The sequence below is a fragment of the Amblyomma americanum genome, chromosome 7 (genome assembly GCF_052857255.1).
Source record: "Amblyomma americanum isolate KBUSLIRL-KWMA chromosome 7, ASM5285725v1, whole genome shotgun sequence".
In the NCBI taxonomy this organism is placed as follows: domain Eukaryota; kingdom Metazoa; phylum Arthropoda; class Arachnida; order Ixodida; family Ixodidae; genus Amblyomma; species Amblyomma americanum.
Genome location: NC_135503.1, coordinates 6,424,307 through 6,446,938, shown reverse-complemented (window position 1 = coordinate 6,446,938; position 22,632 = coordinate 6,424,307). Strand labels below are relative to the sequence as shown.

General features: G+C 43.6%; 1 protein-coding gene across 2 annotated transcripts; it reads right to left on the bottom strand.

Annotated features, from left to right (window-relative positions):
- Positions 1 to 1,037: 1,037 nt before the first annotated feature.
- On the bottom strand, positions 1,038 to 22,224 carry LOC144098335 (uncharacterized). 2 transcript variants are annotated; one of them, XM_077630898.1, is made up of 9 exons: positions 22,094 to 22,224; positions 21,724 to 21,856; positions 20,667 to 20,736; positions 20,408 to 20,478; positions 19,260 to 19,735; positions 16,939 to 17,052; positions 14,800 to 14,888; positions 13,180 to 13,381; positions 1,038 to 9,589 (listed from the first exon to the last, which is right to left on the bottom strand). In XM_077630898.1, the coding sequence occupies exons 2-9, from the start codon at positions 21,831 to 21,833 to the stop codon at positions 7,947 to 7,949; spliced, it is 2,775 nt and encodes a 924-aa protein (XP_077487024.1). In that variant the 5' UTR covers positions 21,834 to 21,856; positions 22,094 to 22,224; the 3' UTR covers positions 1,038 to 7,946. The 2 variants fall into 2 exon arrangements, with proteins under 2 accessions (XP_077487024.1, XP_077487025.1); XM_077630899.1 differs by having other exon boundaries at positions 19,260 to 19,732.
- Between the last annotated feature and the right edge of the window lie 408 nt (positions 22,225 to 22,632).

Here is a 22,632-nt window from a genome sequence, read left to right as displayed (position 1 = left end):
GGCTGGTTGGTGCATGATCTTGTGGCAGGAACAGCGCAGCATGAGACAAAGAAGCGTCGTGTCCCGCCTGTCCCTTTTTTGTCTCGTGCTGCGCTGTTCCTGCCACAAGATATAAAAATACCTTTTCTGATGCACAACACGCCTCTGCGCCCACCTCACCTCAGTGCATTTGTATGTCCTTGAGTTATCTAACAAGGCCAAAACACAACCGTTGCGAAACTTGCACGTTTCAAAAGCTTTAGGTGTGGAGGGTGCTAGGCTACGATAGTGAACCACATGGTGGCGGGTGGGGGACGGGTGTACGAATTCCTGACTCGCTAATTATTTCGCGGCTATACAGCCTGAAGCCGTTTGTACACATACGTGGAGTTGTGCATTCATTGTACAGTCGAAACACGCTGCTGGCCTCGACAACAAGTGGGCCTCAAGCAAAGCGGCAAGCTTTGGAACACGAGGAGGGGGCTCCTACTTTTGCCCATGGCTGTACAGTTAGTGAGCCTACATGCTGTCTGGAGCACAGTGCACGAGTCAATTGCAATGGCCGATTAGCAATGGTATGGCGTACCAAGAACTTAGTGAGTAGGCTCACACACATTTTGCATGTTTCCTATTCAGGCGGCATTGGTGTCGACGTAACACACCAGGCGCAACTCTGATTGGTCTAAATAGAGTCGTCATGACAGTGGGCACACTGAATGATCAGACTGGAGTGATGTTATGCATGATAACGTGCTACGCTGATTGGCCAGAAAGCCAGTCACTGTCCCCAACACAATGACATCACTCATTACGTCACGAGGCATTCACTGAAGTTTACCCCTGGCACTAATGCAAGTGTAACGACATAAACACAACAGGCTTCCTACACCTGTACCTAGAGTTATTAAATATTCCGATGGCATTGGCATTTCGCTCCACCTCAGCTGTAGCTGCCGTTCCCATTACCAGAAAAGCAAATGACTGGCAATAATTTATTGACGTACCAAGTGGGAAAAAATAGTCCATACAGGACAAGGGGAAGACCCGTGACACTGGTCTGTACCTCAGAAAAATATGCATTTCTTTATTGTAGCTCTCAGGAAGCAGGTCACACAATGATTTGTACATGTGTCAGACGAGAAACTCAAAGCGAGAAAAAGCCTAGGGCGATATGGCTACCTCTTTCCTTTTTTTGCCCGTGCTCCAGCCATACACTGCATCTTGCACCAAAACTGATCACACACACATTCCCGCACATCGACGCACGCTGTACATTATTTGTTCGAATCGTACACCAAAGATTGTCCATTCACAACCACCACCAAAGCCATACTATTCGATGTTGCCTGGGGTACTGCAATGTGCTGCTCGCTCAGATCGCGCCTGACGTGATGTGCACGCCAACTGGTACCTACTCACTTTGAGCACCAAATGGTGAATATGGCATTGTGAATTCGCTTAGATAAACAAGAGAGGCAATAAAAAGTTTTCTTCTAGCAGGGGGCCCTGAGAAGTTGCTGCTGAGACCTGCGCATGCGCATAGGAACCGAACCTCAGCAACACCTTCATTGAATCTTTCTCTGTCTCTGTTCTTCTAAAACTCCATGAAAAATGAATTACGTCAGGGGAAGCGAAAAAGAAAAGGGGGTGACTTGAACAATCATTTTTTCACCCTCATGCAAAACAATTCACAATATTTCAGCCCTGTATTGCAACTAGAAGGACTTGTACAGAACGCTTTATCAATGGTGCATTTAAAGACAATCCACAAGCAGCAAATTGCACCACATACATTCAAATGATGCCCGCAACCACAATCGCTCCGACTGCTTCTCAATGTATATCAACATAAATATAGTATCTATCATTACATAAAAAAAAGTAATGAAGAAAGGATGGCAGTGTCCCAAGTGTAGCACTCACAGAGGACTGTGAAAATAAAAGACAAGTAATGACTGCCCCACCACACAAACAAGACAATTTGTTCAGGAATGCTCAGGGTCTGCTCTGAGCAGCAAGGACTAGAGTGCACAGTGGCATATGCACAAGTGAATGACACAGACATCTCCAAACAGTTTGATAGCTTCAGAAGAGTGAAAAAATCCTCTGTTAAAACAGCATATCAAGAAATTACCGGTAGGATTTGATGGGCATTGAAGATTTGACATAAAATATAAAGGCGGCTTATAATGCCATGAATGCCAACAAAACGAGCAGAACAACTTAAGCTGTCCATGGAGAAAAAAAAAATAAAACATATCGTGCGCTACTTATCATGCAGCCTTAATAGAAGACACCAAGTAACAAATGTTCCCTGCAAAGACACCAGGAGTACAAATTTCTTCACAAAGTTAAAAGCATGCTGCAACTGCATAGCAATGCCACACAGGCATAGGTTTAGCTAAACAAAAGTTTCAAACAAGTTTTGGCTTACATATGGGATGCGCAAAGAGAACAAGCATAATCAGCAACTACATGGAATACAGCGAGAAATGCAAGCTTCCTATATGCATACGTGAAGTCATTAACTACTGATATACAGCTCACCCACTACAAAATGTAAAATTGTGCACCTTGCAAGGCGATTGCAGTAATCATTAGTAGTACGCATTCTCTACTAACACTGAATCTGTAGGCGCAGCAAGGAAGAATCATCCTTCCCCTGCAGGCCCTGGAGTCTGCCACATAAGTGTTGTTTCTCAAAGCACCTTGGCAGGCAGTTTATGTTATATCTCCCCTCCAGAAGCACCTGGCAGAAGTTACATGACAACAGAATGTAATTATCATCGTTGACTTGGCTAGGTTTGTACTTCGCTCTTTGAGACTGCAGACATGCACACAATCACCACAGCACAAAGCAATTAGGTTGATTCTTGGCGCCCTAGTTACGACGCAGTCACATTCTTGCTATGACTATGTAAGATTTCTGGCAGGAACACCTTTAATAGACAAGTTACAATATTGTTATTTGGCTATGAAATGATGACGGGCAAATGGTACTTGATGCAGAAATGCTTTCTATATCGTATGCAGTTCAGCTTTTTCAGCAACTGCTCCCGTGTTGACATCAGCAGCAGGAGGAATAGGCTGGTCTTAACACATTCACAGCGACGTGGGTCACCGGTGGGTCATGTCATGTATCCCTGTTGTGTGGCACAAAAACTGGGTGGCACTATAAGAGGCCATGGGATAGCTAAGGGCTTTCAAAGAGCCTGCGAAAAACGCACGTGCCAGGTTGCTATTGCCATCTGTTGTCAGTTCCAATAAGTCAATTTCTCCGGAGGTTCACTGGTAGGTGATACCACAACGAAGAAAATCTAAGGGTGGTCCACGATGGGCCACGACGCACAGGAATTAGGGGCCCCGAAAATCACTGTCGCAGTGAAAGTGTTAATGTGTTGGTTGTCAAGTTACTATCAAGTGTGATGCAGCTGCAAGCTTGACATCTGGTTATACTTGCTAATATATGGGAAGACTACGATGAGGATGTTGGCTATATAAGCAAACCTAGTTTATGCAGCTCAAAGGCTGCTTTGGATGAAATGGCTTGTAGGTATATAAGAAAGCCATTAACCAAACAAGAGGCAAACTACATACAGTAGCTGCGCTAGCACACAATGCCTCACATACATTTCTGAGCATGAAAATTAAAATCTTTATGTACACAACAACCTGGTTGCACATTTCCATGAACAACAAAAAAGAAAGAGCATTTATGATGAGGTGCTATTAGTAGCGTGCATGAAAGCTTACACTAGCATCACCACCGTGACAGAGCCACTATTCTACACAGCTTGACATAACCACGGTATGGTTTACCCTCAATCTAAGATATGACTTGCACAAAGCTGCTGCTATTCTCTTGTCCGTTGAAGCCCGAAGACAAGACACTCAGATTGCCATCTTTGCTGCAGAAGAAATTAAGGTGTCCACATACAGCAGCTGGCACTTACATTAATAGACCCAGCCACTTTGCAACGTTACAAAACCATACATAAGTTTCTTGCATGAAACAATGGTTTGGTGCATCAGACACGCATTGCAGTCCTTGACGTTATGCCGATAAAACTTGTCTCGACAATGTCCGGCCATAATGCACAGGGGGAGGATGTTGAAATTCAAGTCATTGGGTCAATGCTCTTATGCATAATCCCGTATGCATTCCAGCCTGTACTGTAATGAACCTCGTCACAGGGGCCCAACTTACAACTCTGATTCACATTTCTACACAATGGCTTAGCAACAAAATGCACACAGGATACCAAGTATGAACTCCTGACAGCAAGAAATATTCAACAGGTTGTTAAGGAATAAACTGGCTCAGACAAAAGTCAAGCTTTAAAAAAAAAAGGCTTGGAATGTTCAAAAACGAAGGCAGAACACGCAGCTGTTCCTTCTGCTTCAACACATTAATGCGGGTACATGTGCACCTTAGCTCATCCTTTTCGAAAAGCTAAACTAGTCTGTACACTTCACAAAAATATGATAGCAGACTTGGAAGCAAACAAGTACTCTAGGGCTGGCAGTATATGTGCATGTAAGCATATATCATGTACGCATTTAATCACTGCTGATAAATCGGTATCACCTCAAGTATAAAGAACTAACCTAGCATTCCATATTACCTGGCGTCGCTTGCCACTTCATGCATATTATAGTACATCTTGGAGAATCATGTCCAAAAGTGCAAAAGTGCCCAAATCTTTTAAGCTTAAATGAAGACCTGAACATTCACAAGACATCAATTTAAAATCTTCATCACATTCGTTTTTCCTGCAGTGCACTTCTAATATAAGAACTCCTCTAAATTTACATAACACATGTGATCCTGTTTGGCTGTACATAGGCCAAAGGTAACAATAGTACACAGTTAACGTGTTGGTTAGTTTTAGCAGTGATTTAGAGAATGCAACTCTGTTATAGCTACAGTGCATTATTTGATGAAGAGTACCAGTCCTGCTAAATTCAGTGCACATCACTAAGAATGTGTCGTTAGTTTTTCTTCCAACTGTCTAAATGTAGCCTAAGCAGCTGCATGCTTACATTGCCCCCAACCCTTGAATAAAGCAGCAGCATAGCTTGCAGAAACATCTTCTCATTACAATTCTGTAATTTGGCACTTCTGACATTGACATGGCCTAGAGGAACTGTATAGAAGAGGTAACATGAGTGGAAGACCAGTGTTGCTGTATTTACCTGTCTTCAGAGCACTGATAGGACATGCAGCAAATGTTGATGCTAGCCAGAAATTCAAATATACAAGATAAGCTGATCAAGCACTACAGCAAATGGAATACATTGCCCAAGCATGAATAAACGAGTTCTCTCCCAGATACACGACCAGCGCAAGGTAAAGGGTTGAAGGGCTGCCAAGTGTTCTCAGACAGACCAAGATAAAAGAAATGATAGCTACTAGCCTTTGATCAGTGCTAAAAAGCGCCCCTCTCTACACAGTTTCTTAATGCCTACTTAGAACATATCTAGAAATACTGCCAGGCCTGCAGCCTATTAACAAAATGTGCCTGGATTTGGCTTTTTGGTGACATATCGCTGAATTACAGTAGCAACAGTAAAAGCATGTAATTCCCTTCAGAAGCACTGACAAACAATTTTTTCATTTGATTACAAATTTTCACTTGTGCTTTCAATTAAGAGCAATGGTTTAACAATGCCCATTGAGCATAGCTCAAAACGAAATGGAAAGCTCCTGAGCAAATATGTAAAAGAAAATATTAACAAAATAGCAAAAGAAATATGTTATAGAGCATAGCTAACATTAATAATATATTGAAATTTGTATGACACAGAGCAAGTGTCTTAACTAATGTCCATGAATTAAACAAAAGGTATAAAACAGCTGCCCCTAAGGTTGCACATGCCTTGAATCATACTGCAATAAATAGCACCTGCTACTATTTGCACTAGGCCAACTACCCAGACAATGCAAAGACAGCTTGTGCTTTTTGACTACTTTTTCAAGTCTAGATGCTCAAAAAAAGCTACAAAAACAACCTGAAATGCGACTACACAATCAGCATTAGTCTGAGCAAATAGAAAGGAATTCTTGCAATCTTGTCCTTCTATTGCGTTCAAATTGCCTCTCTAGCCACAAAATATTAGGCACAACATGCAAAAACATGACAAAAAATAAGATAAAAACAATACAGCAAATTCATCTTGCATCAGCCATAGGGCAGCAAATGAAAACTCCATGGCATTCCACGCTATTTAGCTTCACTAGCAGTCCCCTAGGTCTATGCTTAGGTACACATTAATTGCGATTAGTTTCCTTGATTGGAAATTCTCCACCATACGGTGCTTCTCACAACACTTAAAAAAAAATAACACTGCTATAATGCAATCCAAGCGATAAAATAACCCAAGAGCTGTAAAATGTTCCCAAAAGTCAGTAGATATAAGTGTACCAACGGAAAATGTAAAACTGAGCTAAAATCTGTTAGTCCAATTTTGAGAGATGTTGTCTGCAATACTAAATGAACTCAATTGCTTCTCCTTTCAATGAACAGAAATGGGATGCTACAATTGATAAAAACTGTCAAATATAACGCATATGTACCCACCACGGTGTCTTTGTAAAAATTTGACAAGACCTCCCTTACATAGTCTGAATGCTCCAAAATATGGCAGCACAATTCAAGATACACGTTCGGACTATCAGTAGACTATACGATGACAATAGCAGACAAGCACACATATCTGACAGGCCAAACAATGGACTCCCACTCTCAAGCCAAGTTGTGCCACTGTGTAAAAGGCATTAAAGGGGAAAGCCTGCCACACATTTTCGATCAGGCACGCTTTTTGACACACAATGAATGAAACTGCTTGGAAATAATAATGCTGTTCTTATTGCACAAGTATCAAGGGGTGCCTTAGAAACTCTCTTGCACCACGCAGAGCAGGGATTGCACCGCGGATCAATAACTTTTGAGAACGTCCCCTTCAGTGTGTGGTTAGCGAATGAAGCTGAAGAATTGGTTGACCATAAATTTGCCAGTCTGTGCTGCTCTTGTGTCACATATAGGGTTCATGGTTCACGTGCTCAGAGCAATTAGTCTTTTGCAGGTTTGTTCAGATACATGCAAACTTTCACAGTACTGAAAACAAACATTCCTATGTTGGCCTTGACAAACAGAATTTTGTCCTTATCTCTATGTTCATGCATTTGACATGTTGACAGATGAGTTCTGACAATGTATCTGTGGATGAATGCATGCCCGTGTGTATGCAGTCAAACATGTTGAACCCATTGCTCTCAGTGTAACATGACAGGAAAGAAAAAAAGCAACTGCTGCCCCCCCCCCCCCCTCCCCCCCACAAAAAAAAAAAAAAAAACTGCCCGAACCTGAAGCCAAATGCGGTGTTGCATCATGACACTCAAGGTGCCACAAAAAAATTGTAGCAACTGTATGAAAATGTGGCCCAACTGCAACTAGAGAGGAACTTGGAGATATATGACATTGGGAGCAAATGGAATGATATAATGAACCCTGTTTTGACTTTAATGAGAAGATAAACTTAAAGCATATAAACACTGACAAATATCGGCAAGGTAACTAATAAAAGTTTTTGACGGCAGGTTTCACACCACTCGTATAAAAGCAATAACAATGCAGAGTAATAAACAAACATCGAAGTATCATACATAAGATCACCCTGTTTCATGCTGAACACGACATAAAGCATTCTTCTAAAACATTTCTTGCAAGCAGAACAAGCTAAATGACCTTGTCAACTATTTGCAGTTACCTTCACAAAACTACACAATACAAGCTGACATGATGATGACAGAAAAGGTTTCTGTATGAAAAAACTGAAAAACATCAAGCAAAATTCTCACCGGCAGCGACATTTGGTGCTAACACGCACTCTGTTGCAACAAGCGCACAAAACCAGCCAGATCTCATTGCACTGAAGTGAAAGACCCCTTACACTTGGCAAGCTTCTTAGAAGATGTACTCCCTTTCCTTGTGCTCTGATGAACGGCCAGTTGAGTGGCGCGCCCAAGTGATGGGCACAGGTTCGTTGTCTGTCACAAGCTCGAGGGCAGCCGCAACATCTGTGGATGAACCTCTGACAACTTCGTATAGCACAGCTTCACCACTCGTGTTGTTCACGGGCTCACTGCCACCATCGTCGAGGTTAGCATTGAGGCTGTATGTACTTGTTGCGCGCTCCGCTGTCTCAACGCCAGAGGTCAGGTTGCTGTCACTGCACCTCCAAATTCTAGCCTGCACGCCGAGGCACCTGCCGGTGGAAGATGACGGCCTACCGACAGACATGTCATCAGCGTCGTCGTCCCTGTGCCGCACTCTCTCGTAGCCAGGCTCCTCCGAGCTGCTGTCTTCAGCACCCCTGTCCGATGCGGAACTGCTGTCTGACACCTGCTTCCAAACAGGGCTGGGTGTCGGAGATTCCGTGCTGCTTCCCGTGCCTTTCATGAGACTGTAGCCAAGCTTCCTCACTACGTCGTCCCGTACACTCTCGTATGTTTCATCACTTGACCCATTGTTGTCCTGCTTCACAGTGCCAACAGCGGCAGCAGCGGCGGCTGCAGCTAGACGCGCCCCTGCCGTTTTCCGGTAGCCAAAGTCTCCACTACTCTTGCCCCGATTGTGCCATGCTCGTCCTGCAGCACCACTCCGGTCTCTTATCCTCTCGTATCCTGGGTCACTATCAGCTTGGCTGCATGCGTCGCTGTGGCTTCTGTGGATCCGCTCATACCCAGGGTCACTTGTGTCGTCCTCTCCGCGCCGGCAAATCTGTTCATAACCAGGATCGCTCCCTTCATCTTCGGGCTGACTCCGGCGACCCTTGATCCTCTCATAGCCATAGTCTGCTGTAGAGCCGCTGTCTTGCTGAGTTAATCCGCAGGCTGCTCCAGTTGCCTTATCATCGTCTTCATGGGCGGCTGACGCCTTGTCGCTCTTCCGGATCTGTTCGTAGTGTGGATCGGAGCCTCCCTCGGAATACTCTGTCGCAGCATCTTTGCGAAGTGTTTCATAATCGGGCTCTCTGTCAAACCTCTTAGCAACCTTCTCATAGCCGGGGTCAGAGACTCCGTCACTTCCGTGCCCACTTGCAACTCTCTCGTAGCACGGATCTGTGTCACTCGAGTCCTGGTGGTACACCCTCTCATATGCAGGGTCTGCATATTCCTCAGGTGGTGGGGGGAGTGCTTCAACTAGCTCCTTCTTCTCTTCATATTCCCGCACCAGCGTGACGTTGGTGCAGGAAACAACAGACTCAATATTTGGAGGCATTGACCGCGGTCGGTCATGCACCAGAAATGCCTCATGCAGAGGTGCTGCTGGAGGAGGAGGGGGAGGAGGCTTCTTACCATCAGCACCTTCATCCTGTGCTGCTGCTGCTGCTGCTGCTGCTGCCACTGCGACTGGTTGGCGGTGGGGTTTGTGAACTTTGGCATACAGCTCGTCAAGATTGGTCGGAACTTCCGTGGCAGATGCCAGGCCTTCCGATATGTGGATTGTCTGCCTCTGCTTGCTGCACTTGTCGACGGCAGTGTACAAGTTTCCAATGTCGACGTCGGGGCTAGGCGCACCCAGCGATGACGCAGACGTGACGGATGCTGTACAAAGTAAAAATAAAAAGCAGCGAATGCAGCTTAGCATGACCAGCAAACGGAAGCTGCCAACTTATTTTCAAAAGTCGTTTTGACCCCATAGCTGGGAAAAGCATCTTTAGACTTTTTCATCAGCCATTTTTGCCTTGGGAATGTGTGCAAAGTCACAACTAGCTTTGTTTGGGTGCGCAGGGTGCACCCTTTTTCTCAAAAGCTGCCACGTATCAAACTAACAAAAACTACATCTAAATTAATCCTATCTATGATTATTTGCAATTGGCAGTGCAAAATGAATTGATCTGTGCAAGAAATGCTAAGGTTCCTGCATGGGGTGCTCAAAAGTGGTGCAAGTTTTTGGCACATGGACAAATCGGAGCCTTGCTCCAATAAAACGATGATGACTGCGATACCAACATGCAATATTCATTGGAGGATAGTAAACCTTCCTCAGATGACAATGATGAAGAGAACAGAAATGCAACGCTCTGTTCTGTGAATGCGACTGCGCATACGAGTATGGCAGTTGCGTCCATCCTACATACTAGATGGCACCACCTTCCCAAGATGGCGGCATCCGTGATAAAATGGCCTATAGAGCGGGTGCCTGAAAACCAACCGAAACCTCAATTTCAATTACAACAATGAAAAAACAGCTCAGGCTTGAGTGGAGTAGGAAAAAGAATCTACAGGCTGCAGTACTGGCGGTTTTCACAAAATCAATGCCACTGATATGGCAGTGCAGCGAACTATACGAAGGATTGGTGTACGCGGAGCCACGTAGCTTGCTCCGTTGCGTAAGTGGTTTGCCAACACATCCTGTCATTGTCAAAGACGTTTCCACGATCATGACACAGAAGAAAAGCTAAGGGTCACTGCGGGAATTTTCTGTTGCTGGCAATATGCAAAGACCAAGAGAAGATGAATGTTCCAAACTGTTGTAGAATGCTTGCAGGACCATGGCTAGCGCCATTTTTCTCAGGCACCGAGCCTATTCTAAATAGTTGATTTTTCTGGTCTAGAATGGCTTATGTAAACATGAGGCACTATTTATTAACAAACATCGCTGAGCATGACTAAGGGTACATTTCAAGTGCAAAGAGTTTAGCACATTAGCACATGACTGTCTTATTATAATGGCACGCTTTAATACAGCATGTATGTACAGGTGATATGATACTTTGTCGTTCATGGAAAGCAGGGGTAGTATGACCTCATTTGAAGTTGCATGTGGTTTACGAAATTTATGAGCATGAAACCGCCAAAAGCATGGAGGTTAATGACTTAAATCTCAAGCAACAGTATTGCAAGCTTTTATTAGTTTGCTTACTACTCAAGCAGCATTACAGTCACTGGGCTGTGCTCACCTGCAGTGCTAAAAAATTGCTTTTCTAGTTTTGTCATCTACTTGCTGTACAAAAAAGTATTCATTGTCGATGTCAGATTTTATATTCTTTCTAAAGCGTGTGTCGACCGTCTACTGCAAATGCTTTCATGCCAACAGTTTTCAAGTGCCAGAGAGCGACTTCATTCTTTTATTCCTTTCCACCTTCAAGAAATGAGACTGCTTTGCTCTCATGAGAATGCCACCACCCATGAACAAGTGCAAGTTGATTGTGAGATTTTATAAAAAATGCAATTCTACCTAGGCTAGCCCCAGAAGGAGTCATTTGTAGTGCCGCCATGTTGGATCATTGAGCAACACCCTCTAGGTCATGAAAATCGCCAATACTGCAAGCAAAGCCACTCTTGACAACGTGCCACCTGTCCTCTCATTCTAAGCCCATTATACCCGGTAGCACAGGCTGGGACTCTTTTTATCTTTAATTTTCTTTTTAGTCCCCAAATTATGTTTGTCCCCTCAGTCTGGTTAAAAGAATTTCTGGTACTCTGAGATGGTTTTTTGTTTTCTAACAAGCTTGCAGGATACTGTACAAGAACAAAACAGCCACCAAAATGCAGCTGTGTTGTCCAGTTACCAAGCACTACTTCAGAGCGCTTTGGAGGCTGCATCTTCTAGGCACATATTTAAACCCCTGAATTAAATATAGGTAATAGCAAAGTTATGCAGCACAGACAGTAACTGCCAGCAAATTTGTCTCCAGCTTTGCGGCTCTGAGCTATGGTCTTGCGTACTGTGAGCACGGCAGTTAGGGACAAAGCCAAGTAAAATTACTTTTGACCCCTGTCACTCTGGAAGAGTTAGCATCACTCAAAGCAAAGAAATATTAGAACCAACAATGCTATTTGCCTTATTCCAGTCCTGTATGGTATAATAATGAAACTCGTGGACGATAACAATGACAAAAAGAGAATAGAAACATGACAGGAAGAACAGGATACAAGCAGACTGCTGTTTAATTAAAAACAGTAATGCACTCTTCAAGGCTTTTCAAGGCTAACAGAGTTCAAGGCTTTTTTTATGCTCACTTAAAAGAAACCATTCAATTTTTTAATGCTACTTCAGCAGTACCTGTTCGTAAAACGTCAAGACGACGTTAAGAAAGAATCTGATGAAAGTAAACAGATATGGTAGAGCAGAGGGGCAGTGCAAAGTCTGTTCAGGATTGACATTCATAAGGCGAAGAAATATGCCTAACAGGCAAAGCAACTGTGATTGTGTCAGAGATAGTGTGAGCACGACAGCTGTGTCCAAGCAGCTAGTGTGAGTGAAGTGAATGCAGGAGTGGCGCCAGTGCGTTAACTTAGAGTAGCAGCGCTCTTAGACAGTCTGCATTACAGATAACTTTTTGCTAAAGCTAACTTCAGTATTGTGAAACACAAGAAATAATTTTTTCTTGAACAATGTTCAGATTAATATATTGCGTAGCACCTGTTTTCACTGCTGACCTAAAGTGAAGAATCAGCCTTCGACTGAAAATGCCATTCAAAGCTAATGATTAAAAAGTCGTATCCAGTAGCTGGTTAATGACATTACAAAATAATGTCATTCATTTCAAACCACATTAATCTTTCAGTGTAAGAGGCATGTAAATATGCTTTCTCGAGAACAAAATCTTGTTCATTACTTGTGTGTCCTACAAAACTAGCCTGCAGTCCCTCATCCTCCCCCTACACGACACCAAGCAGTGCTGTACTAAGTGCAAGACAACTATAGCTTGAGAGAGTGCCTACCCAAACTACTCAGGAAGCTTCAGAGACTCTTCAAACAAGGCTAGCTGGAGGAAGAATGGCAAGCTGGGCGAGCTGGTTTGACATACTAATGGTGGTGAACAGTGCGAAGGACAGGGACAAGAGAGACGCAACAGGACAGGTGTTGGAACCCCCTGGAACCAATCCTAACTTTGAAAGCGCTATAAAATGAACAGTTTCTACCGATAGCAACAGACATTTCATCTCGCATCACATCCAAACACTGAAACCAAGCCAACCTTAGTGAATTTTAGAAAGCACACACATGAAGTGACAGCAGAAGTACTAATTAATAACTAGCAGCTTTTAAAGCCAAACATGCAAAGTGATAAGGTGAGAGTTAATGCCAAGTCTGCCTATTTTTTCATGTGTTTTTTTTTCTTTTGTTTGAAATTATGCCACAAATCTGAGCCAACCGGCCTTACAATGCACCTTGCTACACTAACCTTGTCTGGAATGAGCTTGGGCCACAGACTTCAGGCTCTCCACAGTAGGTGGAGCCGGAGGATGTGACTCTGCTGTTCTTGGCTCAATGCGGGCATATGTGACAGACGAGCCAGCTGAGTTATGGCCAGATTCAATCTCTGCATACATTTGTTCTTCTTCCGGGACCTCCGTGTAGTATGCCTCTTGGGTTGCAGTTGCAGTCTGTCAGGGAGAAAGAATGGTGTCACGTTAAGTGTGCGGACAACGGCAGCACTGCCAGCTGAACTGCACTGCGACATAACCGAAATTCCATGGCTCTTAAAAAACAAACTACCGCAAGTTCTTGAAAACTGCAAGGAATCCACAAGCACAAGTCAAAATTAGAGCTCAACTTTTAGTGCTGTGATATCCATACAAAAGTCCCAATAATCAGCGACCTTAAGGAGGGAAGTGAGGATCGGAAGATAATTTTTTTTATTTTTAGGGGTAGAGAAATGAAATCTGGCAGTCCACTGCATGCTTAAATATAAGTAGTTTTGACATTATAAATTTTTACATGCTTCACTGCTATATCAAACTTAAAGAAAGCCTGGCATGACAACTAAACTTGGCAGGCATCTGCAGTTGCTCTTAAGTTTCACCCAAACGAATGATTAATGCAGTGACATTCTTCATATATTTTCAGCAGCTTGATTTTTTTTTTTTTTACACAGTATGTTATATCCATGCTTGCATGATGCACTGAATATCTTCATTTTAAATTAGTGACAGAGTGAAAAAAATTATAACGTTGATTCAGAAATATAGGAACGTCACTGCATAAAAAAATCTGAAGATAGAATTCAGAAGAAAGAATCTGTGAAGTCATTATCATGCTATGCTTTCTGCAAAGCAAGGCAGTCAGCTCATAATCACTTTTGAGAAAACTGGCATTGTCATGGAGATTTTAGCAAGTTTTTTGCCACCTACGGTCACAAAAGCATTCTTTAAAGTCACTTGTGGGCTGTTTTGGGTGAAAATTTCTTGACTGCATTTGTTATGAGCCGAGTTAACTGTAGTAAAAATTTGAATTTCAGCACTTTTGCGTCTTTCCATCTCCTCTCGTAATTTTTTGCACACAGAAAGGCCAGCGCTTCTCCGCTGGCTGCATCACCGGCTGCGGACATGCATGCCGATTCGCTGAGGGGCGGTGCTTCTTGACCTGCTGGAGCTATGTGGCTGACTGGCCGCGGCCATGGTAGTTGCGTGGCATGCGAAAGAATCTAACTGATATCAATCTCTTAACGACATACGCAGGAGCATGAAACAGAGGAGGACACAAATATGAAAAAGGGGTAAAAAAGGGCTCAAAAACTTTTTTGTGCAATTGTGGGTTCAGGGCCTCTTTAAAGCATTAGGTGTTTCAGGGCACACAGTTGCCATACACACTAGTAATTCATCTCAACAGGTACAAACGTCTGGGAGAAATACGCATGGCAAGCTGAAATGACTTAAGCATATCCTCCTGCAATCAAGCCTCACTGTTTACTCAAGTAGTTTCAACCTATGCTACTTCCAATATTCTCGCAGCCATGGGCCCATTAGTTGTACCAATGTTTGCTGGCATAATTGCAATTTGACAGAATAACACTGATACAGACCTGTGCAGGCTTTTGCCTCATTGTCTCCTCGCGAACTTTCGCCAGAGGTTCACGGACAGATATCACCGTGTATGAAAGGTCCGACTTCCCTGCAGTTGAAACACATAAATTGGCAGCTTCAGGTTTGGAATGCATGTGTAAGAATAATGAAACCAAGATGACGGTAAACACTGCATTTGTCTACCCAAAATCACTGCTAATAGCCCAGCAGTGTGACCTTTTCGAGTAAACTGTAAGGATTACTTCTGAACCTGGTCTTAAAGGGGCCCCGAAACACAGTTTCAGTGCATTGTTTTGCCTGTTGGTTGCATAGAATGAGTTATAGTGATGCTATTAGCATCGATCGTACCGCGTATACTGTGGTTTTTAATATTTTAATTAGCTCGCAAAAACAAATTCGTGGCGCTGACGGTGTCACCATACAGTGGCGGTTTTTAGCAGCGGATATGACATCACTTTGCGCTAGCTTGATGATTGGACAAAGAGTAAATATACTGCGAACTGGGTTAATAACATGAGATACGATTTGTCAAGTTTTTGTGTTTTATATTACATTAACAAAACCAGCTTGTTTGCCCTAGATAAAAGCACTGTAAATCAAGTAAAACAAAAACACGCCACCAGAGGCACTGGCTACTTTTTGCATCGAAGGACTTTGCGCGCCTCTGTAAACATCCTACGACCTAGCACTAAACACTTATGGCTACTCTCTATGTATCTGAGAGCGGCTTTGCGGAATCGATCCGATCGAGCCATTGCACTCTACAAACGTTCGTTTCGGTCCCATGGAAGGATGCGTTCGTTTCACATTTAGCAGGCAGTGCGCATCATCAGTTTGTGAAGAATCACCGGGCGGTGGCGCCAGATGGCGGCATGTTCCCGTCAACAGCACGCGCTCCTTGCTCGCCGTTGCCAACCTGCGTGCTAGGAGCGACTATAGAGCGACGGGCGATGGTTGGCGGTAAGCGGTAGCGGTACGCGTTACACTAAATGTGTCTGATATCTTGCGTAGACTGTCACACCGTCGCAGTACCTCGCACTCGAGTTCGGATCCATAAGTAAGGGAACGCCACTGATCAGTGTTCCCTTCGGCGCCGTCGACGTGACGGTGAAGCATCGCCGGGTCAGCTGGGCATTCACATGGTTGTTGTAACCATGCAAACGGCGCTGCCAGCCTTGGCATGAACGAGTTACAGACAACAGGCAACCATGGAGTGCAAACTTCCGTCACGTGCTAAGATAGGCTGTCTTGATTGGTCACCCTTGGCGTCGTCATTGGGAGAGTAAAATGGGAATGGGAAGCTGCGCGAAAACCGAGTTGAGGGCAGCATTTTGTTTGCTTGTATTTTGAAATTTCTTCATTGAATAACTCTTGTTCCTACGCATCGATTCTCGTAATTCTTTTTGAGTCAGCATCTGTGTGACAAAGAATCCATCTGAAGCGTAACCGGCATCCGTTCAAGAGGTGTTTCGCAGCCCCTTTAAAGCATGGTATTCGTAGAAACACCATGCCTTTTTGGACTGAATCTTATGCATCCGTAACAAGGATCATGCTAAAGCTAAAAGGATATATCCATCTTAAAGACCATCCACAGGAACGCATCCCAGTATTCAAACCAAAGACCTACCAAATAAAAATGCAGTGGTTTAGATGGCTGGCCCCAAAGAAATGTATAAAGAGAGCATTGCCTAATTTCAAGGAAAGTCTTTGTTAAAATGACAAGTAACAAAAGCACCCAAACACTAACTGAGATACACAATCGACATGAAAGGGGACCTGTGTGGTTGATTTAGCCTACTAATACGAGCAATTTTTCATCCTTTATTACAGCTGCATCACACTCTAAATCAAACAACATGCTCACTCCTATGGCATTACACAATGAGATGCAGTAGGCACTTATGCGCCATTAACATGTAGTGCTGGTGCCAACCTTCTGCCCTTGCATAATTCTCTGGCATCCCAGAGCTCCCTGCTACATAGGAAAATAAAATTTTTTATTTTTACTTTAGCTAGACTTACGACTGTAGTAATCGGTGATCTGGAATGCAAAGCACAGCAATGAAGTCCTGCGATATTTGAGACACAAACGTTTGCTTGTTTTTTTCTTCCTCCCTTTAATTGGATATGGCGCTTACCTGCAGCCTGCGTAGAGCTGCCGGGCAACTCGGTCATGGTTGGCACAGGAAACGAAATCTCAGCAGTATGAGCAGATGTCCCAGGTCCCGGGGGAACCAATGAGTTGGCTTGCCCTAGAAACAGCAGTCCCAAGGGTGTGAAATGCTGTTACCGAAAATGCACTCTATACCATGAAATACTTTCTCCCTGCAACCCCCCCTTCCCCGCCCCCTCCCCCCCAAAAAGTCTGCCATATGAACTTTTCCAAGTACCTTGCATATGTAAGCATCAAGGTCAAGGTCAATCATTCATCTCAAGTGTTTGTCATCACTGGACTTCAAAACATAGCAGTCAGTTATTCTGCATACCAAGATGCGTAAGTACTGGAGGCTATCATACTCCAAACGTAGAATTAAGAAGTTATGTGCTTTCTAGTTAGAAGATGCTCAATGTTTTAAATTATAATGATGTTTTCAGTGCTTCAAAATGAGTGAGAAGGTTCTTACTGAATGCTCTCTAAGGTGCAAGCAAGAGTGAAATGGTGTGTTTTTTGGTGACGCTGTAAGAAATAATTTTGTCTCAAATTCCAATTTTTTTTTCACCCAACAATGAAAATAAGTTCACTGAGACAAGTTCCATACAACCTGAAGTTTTTCTTCTTTCACAGGTATAAAGCTGTGAGTGAGATCTTTGAGGACAATATGAAGGTGGCACAAACTCACTTGAAAGAAATGCTCCTAGTGTTTACATAATTTCCACTATCCGAGAGAAGGTGTTATGGCTGTTTAGTATGCGGTGTAGTCACTTAAGTCTTGAAAAGATATGCTTTTCTATTTTGATTACAGAGTCATGAGCTTGTCCTGAACATCTGCTTGCTATTTCGTTTCCTGATATTCCCACATGAGTCAGAACAGCACAGAGTTTTATTTTCCATTATATTATTTATGATCTTCTTTAGAGATTAAAATGTTCCTTTCAAATCTTGTTCTAGAAACACACCAAAACAGACTGTGTCGATAACACTGCTGTTAAAGTGACTAGGAAATTATATTTACTGACATTAAGTAAAGAAGGTGAGCGATAGATATTTCATCACACATCACCTCACCGCAAGAATTTTTGAGCTAGCTTCAGTAACACTGAACCTCCGGTGTGCCCGAAAAAATAAAGAAAACAGGTTGGTACTGCACTCCACGCGTGAAAACATCACGCGTCGCCCGCCTGTCAGTGCATTCGCTTGTGCATGTTTCGCCGCTGACATTGCAAGCCCATCATACACCCAGATCTCAAGGCGCGGCTTCTGCAAGTGACCACAACAATAGGCTACGAATTGTGCAAGTATGCTGTGCATAAAAACCGGTTGTTAAGCGCCAGCAACGGCAGCAATAACTCTTCACCAAATGCACGAACCGACTACAGACGGCGGTGCAGGGGCGTCATTCCCCTTGTTCCCTTCCCTTACAGTCCGCCCGTGCCTGGTGGCAGCGGCACCGACTTCAGAGCTACCGGTGATCGAGCTGTCATTGCAGAGCAGACTGTACCCCTACCGAAAGTGTAGCCATGACGTAGCGCTAGCAGCAAATGACAACACTGGATTACCTGTCGCTCACCATGACATCACCATACTAGCGATGTAGCGCTCTTAGAAAAATAGTTCTAAAAGCCACCACTATGTGCACATCAATTAGCCTGTGAATGCGGTTTTAACAATTAATAATAAATCGCCGGCTCTGTTTCAACGTCTCATACTCAGCGTGAATACTGAAATGCATTTGTTCTACACAATGAACGCATTTACCAGCAACTTTGAATCCATTTCATAGCCCCTTTAATGCTATCCTAAAATATTTAACCTATACCCAGACAGTGTTGTAATCCGCAGCAAAAATGGATGAAAAATGATATCAGTTTAAAAATTATACTTATATGCTCTAAGCGACATTGTGTCTAAACTTGTTATAAATGGAACCTTTCACCACTTGATGAGAATCAGATTCCTCACACTAAATATAGTAATGATGTATAACAGACTACCTGTTTATTATCCAAACTGAAGACAATTTCACAGGTAATGGCAAGCACACAGAATATTTTTTGCTGTGCCAAATGTGGTGATTTGTGGGGTGTAATGTAGACGCACAGCCCATCAAAAAATGCCCGAATGCCATTAACAACTGTCTGTATGGTGAAACAGTCTGCTACAAGCAATTGCAGTATGATCAATCACAAAAAAGAGTGGGTAAATGAAAGGAGGCGGCTGGGCATGCGTATATTTAGGTGCTTGGGCATCCCAAAATGCACTTGGTCCTCCAGTTTGAAACATTGCACAAAGCAGACTTACGGAATGGAGCAGGCGCCTCTTCCAACACTGGTGGCTGTGCACTCTCATCCACTGTGTCAATGATATCAAACCTCTTTTCGGGCACTGGTGGTGGAGCGCCATCGTCCAAAGCACTGGGCGCACGCACGTTTGCCACCGAGTACAGAGGATCCGACTCTGAACTCTCACTTGGAGTGTCCCCTCCAGCTGCCCCTGCTTCTTTGCCATTAGACACTGTGGCAACGACATGAGGGGTCGCAGAGGTCAATGGTGTGGTCATCGGTGGCGGTGGAGCGTGAGCCTTGTTCCTTCGGTGCGGACGCACGAGGGTTGCGGTAGTCGTGTGCCCATCCGGTGCAGCTGCGGCAATGCCATTGTTGTTGTTGCTGCTACTGCTGCCGCTATTGTCCCAGGCCACGGCGGGGTTTGGAAGGACAGTGGGCAGTGACTGGGGCCTACCGGGGGGAGTCGGCAATGCCCGCTCTGTCACTGGCCTGCTGCGTGAAAAGCAGAATGGTAAAAATGAGTTTACAAGTAAGCGGATCTGTGCGGTTCACCTTTTACTCCTAAACTAGTTCAAGAGGCACTGCAAAGTGCTCCTTGTTTCACACACTGAAGCTTTCATGCAGGTCCGCAACACTCTATGTACTAGTGCAGCATGTAGTATTAGATTCATGAAGGCAGGGTAAAGTTGCTCCAGCAGAAACATGGAACTGGCACCAAATTAGTGCCCCAACTGCAGATAGGCTCAGTGAATGTGTGAAACACACCTTATGACTCAAGCCAAGGGGGCTGGACCATAGACTTTTTTGCAGAAGAAAATATTATGCTAGGGGAAAAAATTGACACTGTAAGTAGCCTGTTGCCTACGGCACTAAACATATGCTGCTAAGGTGCAATCCATAAAGCTATTTTCAAAGCAGAGTGGCTCATCGAAAACATGACCTCTGTACTGCTAAAGAATCGCAGCCTCGCAAGCAAAACAAGGTGCATCTTATTTGAATAAGGCAGCCCAAAAATGCAATCATCACGCAACTCGATTGAAAATCATAACTATAGTGGTAAAAAAAAGGGCATTACTATCATCACCCTGTTAAAGCAAATTATGTTCCTTGATGAAAACTTTTCAAAATACAAATTTTTCTAAGTGCGTAAGTGAGTTGAATTACCTGGGATGAAGAGAGACTTTTTCAAGCGGTGAGTCTGTACGCAAGTCACCATTCTGGTGGTCTTCGGTGCTCTGCAAATGATATTACTGTGAATTGACCTTACAATCCTGTAGTGCAATTTTAGAAAACTTTTTAACATCCTGCTGCTGGCCCTTATGAGCTAAGAAAACTGACCAATAAGAGATAGAAAAAAGCTGAAAATTATCATACTATAGATGCTAATAAGAATAATGAAGTAGCAAAAGAACAAACAGTATACCTGAACTTTATAAGCGACGGGGGAGCTTTTACTCAATACTTGATTGTTTTCTCCCAAGAAGTTGAGTGACCTGTAGACATAACAAGACCAAATTATAATTAGGCTGCAAAGCAAGGATGTATAAAGAACAGATAAGTGTTACAAAACCACCACAACCACGACCAGAATCAAATAAAGTGTGCACATAAAATTTGAAACGTCACAGTAAATGACGAAAACAAAAAAATATACACTGACACTTTAAAGGATATGAATTATTTGTTTTCATAAAGGATAAAAACAGTAAAGGATAGGTGTTATTTTTCGGATAGGCACAGGAAAGGCTGGCTATTTTTTTTTTCCATTCAAAGTTGTAAGACAGAACTGCACTGTTTATAAACCTCATTACTTAACAAAACTTTACATTTTAGCAAAACATCACAGCATAGGGGTGTCATTTTTGTAAGCGACAGAGCCAAGGAATTGTGGAAGCTACCATAGCCAAAATGCATGAGCAATAAACAACTCATCAAATGCATTACAGCCTCAGAAAAACTGCCTACAAAAGTGGAAGTCCTTCGGCTGATCTACGTCCTTCAAAGTGTCTTGTAGTGAAGTTACTGCAGGCTTTAACGTAGTTGGAGGTGGGGAAGATAAGAAAAAGAACAAAAAATGCAAACTTTCCAACTTTTCCAAAACAATGTTGTCACGCGCTGCAAGACTCGTCGCTCACGCAAAGAGGTGGGAGACTGCATTCCTCGTTAGCCCACAAGCACCGATCGTCAAAACACGTCGGCTGGCGAGTGCACAACCGGAGGAGTACGCTTGTTTTCAAGCGCTATCGCGCGACAGAGCGGAAATCCCAATCATAACACTCATTTCCACTCTGCGTTCAGTTCCCCGGCGGTCCCCCACACAGGCGTGCGGTCTTCCGCCCACATTATTCTGGCCTGTACACACAATCACTATATTTAGCGAGATGACGCACCGTACACTCTCCACACTGGGAAGCGCATATCGTACAGGTCAGGTGGCAATCAAAGCAGCCCAGCGGCAAGTGCACGGAGGTTTCACTTACTTGTCCGCCCCTTGCTTGCAAAGACACAGAGCGAGAGCGACGATCAAAACCACTGACGTCGGGATGGCGACAAGAGCCCATGCCACCGGAGCTAGCTCGGCCGTGAGCATTTTTCACATCAGACCTTTAAAACCTACACGAGTCGATGAAGTACACAATGCAGTCACTTTCCGAGGCAAGTTGGACGTACTTGATGTGAGGATTTAAAGGGCAGGAGGGCTTGTGAGGAAACGAATTAAGTCGCATAATTGATTTGGTGCGCTTTCAGGGCTTCAAGGGGGAAAAAAAAGGAAGAGACGAAAAGCAACAACCTGCGATTGATATGAACAAATGCATGCTGTTCGCTAGTTTGATGGGGCAAAGTACTCACTCATAGCGAATGAATGCAGAACTTTGTGAGAAGTAAACATAGGCGACCAACTGCTTTCGCAAAGTCTCATCGGCAGCGAAAATGTGGGGCAAAGGGGACGAAGGCAGCGACGGCAGTGGCCTCAAGTGACGGATTTCTGCGCTCGACTGGAGGAGAGATGCACTGATCCTTCTACATTATTGAAACCACATTAGAATTAATTAAACGCTACTAAAAGCGCAGAACTGCACACAAGTTATTGAATTTATTCTCAATATCTTGCTTGAAGATCAGCTGTTCAGGTAAAAGAAGCACGAATTGATACAGTGGCTTCGGCACTGCTTCAAGGTTATTTGTCCATGCTCTCTAGTCGTGTAAATTTTGTCACACATACCTGAGAACTAATATTTCTTATTTTTATAAAAAGTTAAAGATCTTTATTTACTTTTAATTTTTCAACAAATATGGTCGAATATGCAAGAGAGTTGCATATTTCAGGCAACAAGTGGGCCATGGGAAAACGGCGAAACTTCCAATATTGAATGAATGAATAATACGTA